We start from the raw sequence: 9,086 nt of genomic DNA, 5'->3' as shown, positions 1-9,086 counted from the left end.
AGTTCGCCAAACAAATTGAAGTGATAAAAAAAAAATTTATGGATAAGAAAAAACGATCCCTTTTAACATTATTCATTTTTGCTGTATTTTTATGCATGTATGTGTTTGTTACATTTTCTTATTTATGACTAGTAGAACAATGGAAGATGTTCAATGCTTTAGCCAGATCAGAAGACGCTTCTTATACTATGTGTATTACATATACTACTTTTGAGCTCTGCATTATACTAACGTTGCATGGAATAACACCCCTCCTCAAACATATCCCAGATATCTTGAACACATCTTGCAGCCGCAACCAGTCTGGTAAAAAAATTACATGTCTTCCATTCACGCATTTTTGGTGTACATATGCATCACAACTTGGAGTGCAGTAAAAATAATATGTTGTTTATTGCAATTGTACATTCTGTTTAATTTACAACTTTTTCTTGCAGCTGTGGACCCCATGTTATCGACCCTATGACATTTTTGATTTTTTTAAAGTTTAGGTATTTTATTGCTTTACCCTTTCAATATTTTATCATGTTATTTTTAAAACACCATGCGTATGTCTCTTACCTCGTTTAAACTTTTTTTTTTCATTAATCATTACGTTTAATTTTGGGTGAATAAATTTCAAAATTGGGAAAACATTGACGCTTTTCTAATGTCACCCTTTCCTTAAAATTAAGGAAGAAAGCAATTACAATAAAATGAAGAAAGCTTTATTATACCGAGATAATGCATATCCAGAGAATATCTGCATCAAGCCTCTAATTTACTGCTTTAATTTAGGGATCCTTCATGAATGATGTCAAGCTTGAAGGGGGGTAAGGAAGTTTGTGAGTTGTAAAAATTTGTGACAGGATTACGAAAGATAGGTGTAATATGAAGTGTAACACCCCTCATTTCGGTTAAAATTAAAAAAAAAAAATTGAAAATTAGCAAATTAATTTTTTTTTATTGAATTAAGAATTCATATAATAATTATTGTAACGCTTAAGTAAAAGAATACAAAACATTTAATTCTCTTCGTGAAATTGTAAAAGTTTGTGACAAAAGGAGGAGTAGGTGCAATATGAAGTGTAACACCCAACAGTATGGTTAACAAAAACAAAACAAAAATTGAAAATCAAGATATTCAGTATTTTACTGATCTAAATGAGAAATCATATAATAATAATTGTTGTAACGCTTACAAATAATAATGCTATTAAAACACAGAAATCAAAACATAAAATATACTTTGAAATATATTTTAACGTTGTGCTTTGTTCCTGAATTAAAAATATATTTTTATGAAATGTTGGCTACTTGTAACAATGGGGAAAAGTGTGACACTTTCTGACAAAATGGAGAAGTGGATCAAAAAATTATTTAAAAAAATGTGACATTATTTATGCACGTAAACTGTAAATTCCTGAATCAGCTGGAAGTATGTTTCTTTCAATTACATAAACTCGTATTGAATATTTTATAACTTTTGTCTAAATCATGTCTAAAATTAACTTAATTCTAGATCAAACCATTTATACTCTTCTCTTCATTACATGATGTTATCGTAAAAAAGTTGGTTTTATAAGATGGCTGAAAAATTGCAATTAATTTATTTTGACAATAAGTTTAATTTTTAAGACTTGGTGTTTATTGACCATGTTATTATATGGCTTATTACTTGATAAAAAATTAATGAAGTGGGGCATTTAAAAACTCAAATACGATCTTACTATTAATGAAATTTTATATATTTTTTAGCATGTTTTGTATAAATTTCATTAATAGTAATTTATTTCATTGACATTATATTTTCATTTTTTATAAAATTCTTGTTCGCATGTTACTGCTACTTAACCTTTTTTTAATGAAATATTTTAAAAAGTGCTGTTACAAAAGAAGTTTTATGAGGTAAATACAGTTTTAGGATAGTTTTTTTTCTTTTCGTACCCCGAATTAAATTATACTGCTGTTTATTATAGTATAAAAATTTTGAAACACCATAAAATTCTGAATTAAAATTTTGAGGCAGTATTTGAAACTCAAGAGGAAAAAAAAACTTTAATTTTTGATTCTAAGAAAAAAAAATTTGCATTAAATATTTTTAGTGATTTTTTTCCATCTAAATTTCGGAGACAAATACGATTTAGAAGAAATAGTTTCAAAAGTATATAGTCCAAGAACAGTGAAAAGAGATGCATTTGTGAAGTTTTACTTTCGGTACTATATAAATTTATAGCTGCGAACAACTATTAATTCTATCATCAAAAAACTTGAACACATTTTGTAGCGATATAGAAAGGTAACAAAGTTATAACAATGCTATTTAGAAATGTATTTCAACAATGGTTGTCAAATAATCAATTTGTAAAATGCTTCGTTTTACAAATCTTAAGATTTTGTGCATTTGCAACAATGAAATTCTCTTATTATTGTAATTTATTCTATCTTGATCATTTGAGCGCTGTTTGGAGTCAAATAAATTTAGAAAAAGCGTATTTATTTAATATAAGATTTAAAATGTCGAAAGGTGTGAAAAAAACATCAAATGATAAACTCGCTGAACGCATTGAGAATGCAGTTGAAATATTGCAAAAAGAGAAAAAATATACTAGCCTTGGCCATATTGGATCAGGCTCATTTGGACAAGTGTTCAGAATGATAGAGCCCTTGAACAAATCTGAGCTGGCAGTAAAGATTGTGCCCTACGAGATGGTGTCAAAAGCCGAGTCGGAACTGTGGGAAAATCTGAGTCATCCCAACTTAGTCCCCTTGATAGGCGTGCACAAATTGAAGATACAAAAAACTTTTGTCTTCTTGATGCCAGTTTATCCAACCACATTGTTTGACTCCATTCAAGACTTGACTCCATGCAAGGGAGCTTACAATATCTTAAAGTCTTGGCTGAAAGACGTGCTCCAAGGATTGGACTATCTTCATTGTAATGGAGCTTGCCATCTGGATCTTAAACCGGACAATGTTCTCATAACAGATCAAAATTCTGCACTCTTGTGCGATTTTACATTTTTAAGGGATTGTAAAACACCTCTCTATAAGTATGTATTTTTAAAAATGTATTTTTAGTTATTATTTCATAAATGAAAGGCGTTTTATTTATTGAATTTATTAAAATGCGTTTTATTTATTAACCAAAAACAACTTTTTTGTTGCAGACATGATATTGGCTTGCCAAGTATATACCAACCCCCTGAAGTTATCCTGTCTAAAGAGAGAAAACACCTTGATGGCACCAGCATAGATATGTGGGCGTTCGGTTGCCTGTTGATGGAACTACTTAGTTGTTTCACATTAACAAATGCATGTATGGACGGGAGGGAACAAATGTATACTACAGTACTAGCCTTATTAGAGGTATAGCTTTATTTCATAATGAATAGCCCCCCAGCGAACTGATCGTAAGACACAGTTCCCAGTAGATCACTTATGTCGCGAGTGGGTGACCCATTTGATTAGTCTGCGAAGAGATCGAGGGAGTGCGATATTGGTCCTCGTTAAACTGTTCTACCGTATAAATAGCTCGACTTCGCATTCTACCAAAACGGGAGTCATTCCCTACGTAGAAGATCAAAATTGTGATGTCATGTCTTTGGATCATACTTGCACCCTATTTACACGAGGACAGAAAAAAAGGTGTCTGAAAGCAGTCTTTGAACGTGACTAGCCGGAAAAAAATTTTTGTTAAGTTAACACTATTTCTGATGTTAATAGCACCACCTTGTAAGGAGTAGTGAAAAATAACCACATGATGCAAAGTGCCAATCATCATCTCGCGCATGAATTCCGGCCTTACTCGAAGTTGCCTTCATCAGGCAATGCTTGCCTGAAAGCAGTCTAGGACAATCTTAATTGAAAAATCTGGTTTACGTTCGTCTGGTGACATCACGAGCATGATACCAGGCCTCGTGTAAATGGGAAGTAAGGGATGATTCCTAGACTGTAGCTCCATTTGTGATGTAAATTGAATACTTCTGTCACTAGTCATACAGATCCAAATCTGTTTAATGCAATCTCCCCCAACGAACTTAATTTTAAGGTACCAAACATTAACATCTGCGTAGCTTTAGCGCTCAAATTGAGAAACGAACAGAATTCATTTGGTTAAGTCATAAATCTTCAGTTTGAAAACAAGCTATTTGTTTTGATTTGAATGAGCATGTGCAAATTTTATTGTGATTAAATAACTCATACATTGAATAAAAACTTTATTAAGCTCTAAATTAAAGCAAACACGTTTTAAAAATAGATTATTATTATTATTTTTTAATTTTTAAAACTATTTTTTAAGTATATTGATATTTGCTTTAACCTTATCTATATTTCAGTTTTAGATTTAATGAGTCTAAAAAGTAAATTTCAAATGCAATAGTGATGTGTGGTAGAGAGATGTAGGGTTTATTACTCAATTAAATTCATTTTTGTAGCAAGTAGAGAGAAACTACAAAATTTTCCGATTTTCCGAAGGAAAATGATTTCTTTCACAAATATATCTATCACCATTTATGTGCCTTTGTGAAGAGTTTCTTTCCAGTAGAATTTTTAAAATTTTCATTAGCACTAAAAAAAATTTTGCAACTCGAAAAACGGTTAAATTTTTTTCACCGCCCTAAATATTTTACTAAATTTAAATGTTGGAATGATTGTATTCGTAACATGCTGAACAAGTTTAGAACAAATTCACAAATTTCAAAACAGAACTTTAATAATAATTAATTAGTAATAGATTAATTACAAATTAATTTGTAAGAACTTATTAATAATATATTAATTAATTAATAATTTAAAATTTAGGATATACACATTTACATAGTTAAGTCATTGTTATATTCGATCTAACTAATTGCAAGCTCAAAATTTTCATCTACGCTTAAGTATCGTAAAACAAGTATCCAGGCATTTACTTAACCACTTTTCCCGAAATTTATTTTTATTCTAGCCGGAATATACTTAGCTGTTTTTCTGAAAAACAAAATTATCTTTCCTTCAAATCACTCAATAAGGATATGTAATGTAATGTGAGAAATTATCGGACAAACATAAGAATTCCATTAACTAAACTCAGTGGCGCGACAGCCCATAGAGGGCCAGGGCCATACTGTGCCCATCTCAGTTTTCTTGACCTTGGGCTTTGGGGTGCAGGAGCAGATGTTCCGGTTAGGTGGTCAGCCGAACGCGGAACCACCAGTGTTTAGTTCCCAAGCATGCTTGGAATCCGCATGCATTTATCGATCCACTGAAGGGATGAAAGGCTGAGTTAACCTTGCCCGGCCCGAGGATCGAACCCAGGACTTGTGGCACGGGAGCGCGAAGTGCTACCACTCAGCCACCGGGCTAAGAATTCTATAGGAGTCGTAAATTTAGAACTATATATAAATTGAACTTATAGCAGCTATAATTATATCTAAATATATACTAGCTATACTTTATTAATTTTCTTCGCAGGAATACAGCTTACTGCGGCCAATAATGACAAATATCTTCAAAGGTGATGATCTGTGCGAGACAGATGTGACACTTGCCCTCCGATTCATGAAAGAGTTTCTGACATTTGAGGCGTCACGTAGACTACCAGCCTGTAAAGCTTTGACGCACGATTTTTTTCACAAAGATATTGACAGCATTCACAATAACGCAGATGCCAAACACACACCACCAACAAACAGCACTGCGTCTACTCTCCGCAGAGAGCATTTATCAGTAAATGAAGCTGTGATGTTGGAAAATATTGAAGCAGAAAAGACACAGGCGCCCAAAACTCTTTCGGAAAGTGATAGGAAGCAATTGAATGATTCGAAAAGGAGTGAGATTGGTATACACAAATCTACGGATAAACAAAGTATGCCAGGAACAGGACCGGAGATGATGACTCTGATGTCGGATACTCTTCCCTTAAAGAGCATCAATTTAGAGAATGAATGCGGTGTGAAACCGACTGATATTGATGAATCAGACGAGGAACAAATCATGACAAACATTGAAGATAACATAAGGATTGATACAAGGCAAAAGAANTTGACTCACGATTTTTTTCACAAAGATATTGACAGCATTCACAATAACGCAGATGCCAAACATACATCACCAACAAACAGCACTGCGTCTACTCTCCGCAGCGAGCATTTATTAGTAAATGAAGCTGTGATGTTGGAAAATATTGAAGCAGAAAAGACACAAGCGCCCAAAACTCTTTCGGAAACTGATAGGAAGCAATTGAATGATTCGAAAAGGAGTGAGATTGGTATATACAAATCTACGGATAAACAAAGTATGATAGGAACAGGACCGGAGATGATGACTCTGATGTCGGATACTCTTCTCTTAAAGAGCTTTAATTTAGAGAAAGAGTGCGGTATGAAACCGACTGATATTGATGAATCAGACAAGGAGCAAATCGTGACAAACATTGAAGATGATACAAAGATTGATACAGAGAAAAAGATTGACCTCATTTTGTTAAAAATTATTGAATTAAGAGAGGAAGTGAAATATCTCCGTATCAAATTGGAGATCATAGAGAAGAGTTTGGAGAATCTCATGAAGAGAAATTCAGTTGATAAAAACACGAAGTCAACTGGCGAATTGGAAAATAGGAGGAATGAGATCAACGGAGAATCTATGGTAGATAGACCTATTAACAGTGTGAGGAAAACCCCTGATGAAGTAGTGATTGTTCATAAAGGTGAGAACTCTTAAAACAAGTATCAACAAACACTTTTTCTTTCAACAATTTTGTTAACTCCTATACATACATTATTCAATTACTTAACAAGATTAAACAAACACTTTTCCTTCAACCGATTTTGTTAACTTCTAAAAACGTAACATTTAATTACTTTACGTTTTAAGTATAAACAATAATGGGCACACAAACGCTTAACTTCCAAGGAAATTTCGCAGCAACTTTGATTTCTGTATAAGTTTCATTCTTGCTACAAATAAATTAATTAAAATATATTTTCTCCCTTATAAGATGTATATATTTTAGAGGTTTAGATTAAAGTTTGGTAATCAATAAGTAACGTGCTAATGAGATAAATAACTTCATGCAAAACCATTTTATGCTTAAATACAATCTGTTCCATCTACAGTAAGTTCAAATTTAAGATTGCGATAATGTTTAAGAGTTTATTCTATATCTACGCAGTTCATAAGGTGTCCCGTGCTTTCTGCAGTTCACGCATGTCAATACTAATGCATGCAATTTAAATGCATGCCAATAAGGAATACAAAAAAGTCTACTCATTGTGGATAGCAAATATTAATTTAAGCGAGGCGGAAGCAAAAACGCAATCGAAATCTAATAAATCCTTTTTTAAAAAGTGGAACGCAAAACATCAAAACGGGATAAGTTGTCCATTAAAACTGCGAGGTGTTTCGAATAATCATTTTTATAACTCTTCACAATTTCTTTAGTAATCAACCGATCAATGCGTACACTTGTTAGGCTTTATTCTTTGATAAGTATAATAAAAACATAATCTAAAATCTGTCATGGCAAAACGTTTTGTGTTTGTCATAATTAAATAAATTCTAAATGTCTACATAGAGCCGCTCTGGCTCAGGGGATAGAGCGCTAAACACCCAATAGTGTGACCCAGGTTCGAATCTCAGCATTGAATGGTTGATACTAATTCTGCTCGGTCTCGCACCGAGCACAGTGCTGACGTGAAATATCCTCAATGGTAGATGGATCATGATGGGTTATTGTCTCCTTGTCATCAGGCTAACTGTGAGAATTTTTCGTGTCTTTCTTCTCCCTATAACGTAAATGCTGGTAAATTTCATCGAATAGTCTTCAACGGAGGCTAATTTGTCCCAATGTTTCATCCAAGAGTTCCCTGAGTTGGGCTTAAAAGTACAAGGCTACATAATTGAACATTGATAGTCGTAAACTCAAAATTGGGTCGGCTGTTCAACGACGGTTACGAACTAAAAATAAAATATCAATATAATTACTGATTAAAAGTATTTTTGACAGTATGAGTTAGACTTTTCCTTTTCTAACATAGAGAATGCCAAAGTTAAAAAAGAAAAAAAGAAAGGACGAGCTTTGAATTGGATGAGAACTGCTTGTAGAAGAGTATTTGGTTTATTCAAGAAGAGAGGATCAAACTAACTACAAGTAAGTTCTTTATTTTAAATTTATTTTTAAAAATAAAACCTTAAGTTGAAAATTATGATATTAACATGTGGTACTTAAAAATTATTGAACTAGGCTCAGAATATCACTTAAATGTCTAAAATGGGGTCATAGATATAATCCTAGACTATGAATCGCATTAACTGATTAAACTAATTAAAAGATAAGTCACTAGTACAACTTCCCTGATTAAACTAATTAAAAGATAAGTCACTAGTACAATTTCCCTGATTAAATTAATTAAAAGATAAGTCACTAGTACAATTTCCCTGATTAAACTAATTAAAAGATAAGTCACTAGTACAATTTCCCCCTTCATCGGAAGCCCTCCAACACGCCATCGGTGCTGTAGATTATTTTAGAATCTGCAGATTTTTCATCCGAGTTTCTTTTTTAATTTTAAAAAGCAAACGAACAAAAAAGCAAAACATTGCTGGTACAGCTTTTTAAAATATCTATAAACTTGTTTTTAAAAAAAATTAAAAAGCTGGATGTCGAGAACACCACAAAGAACAAAAAGTAAAGATTTTTTTCACTTTTGCTTGACAGATTTAACAGTACACGGATTTATTCCATTTTCTTATGATCAATGTATAAAATACAACTTAAATTTAAAGAATGTAAAGTTGTTAAATATAAGGACATTATCTTTACAAATTTTGCCGCATGTATGTTAGATTAAGCTGAATATTAAATATAATAATATCTGTCTGACTGCAACGAGATATTAGACAAACTTGGATTCATGTATGTAGATTCAGTACGTACACTGGGATGACAATGAACATTGATATAAAGGGCAAAACATTATAACGAACATTAAAATTAGCTCCAAAACATAAATAGTTGCAAAAACAGTGACGTTTTGCGTCTAATTCTTGTACGTTAAAAAGCAAATGTATTTAACTGGGTATTAGAATGGGATTCTACATATAAATAATAACCTCATCTA

At 32.3% G+C, this 9,086-nt stretch overlaps 1 protein-coding gene across 1 annotated transcript; it reads left to right on the top strand.

Moving 5' to 3' along the window:
• The first annotated feature begins 6,171 nt into the window (after positions 1 to 6,171).
• On the top strand, positions 6,172 to 8,110 carry LOC122271831 (uncharacterized). The gene is made up of 2 exons (XM_043054347.2): positions 6,172 to 6,673; positions 8,004 to 8,110. Exons 1-2 carry the CDS (start codon positions 6,262 to 6,264, stop codon positions 8,108 to 8,110), a joined length of 519 nt encoding a protein of 172 aa, XP_042910281.2. The 5' UTR covers positions 6,172 to 6,261.
• Positions 8,111 to 9,086: the final 976 nt, after the last annotated feature.

Source organism: Parasteatoda tepidariorum, chromosome 10 (genome assembly GCF_043381705.1).
Source record: "Parasteatoda tepidariorum isolate YZ-2023 chromosome 10, CAS_Ptep_4.0, whole genome shotgun sequence".
NCBI lineage: Eukaryota > Metazoa > Arthropoda > Arachnida > Araneae > Theridiidae > Parasteatoda > Parasteatoda tepidariorum.
The sequence above is the reverse complement of the archived record's forward strand: the minus strand, read 5'-3'. Positions and strand labels throughout refer to the sequence as shown.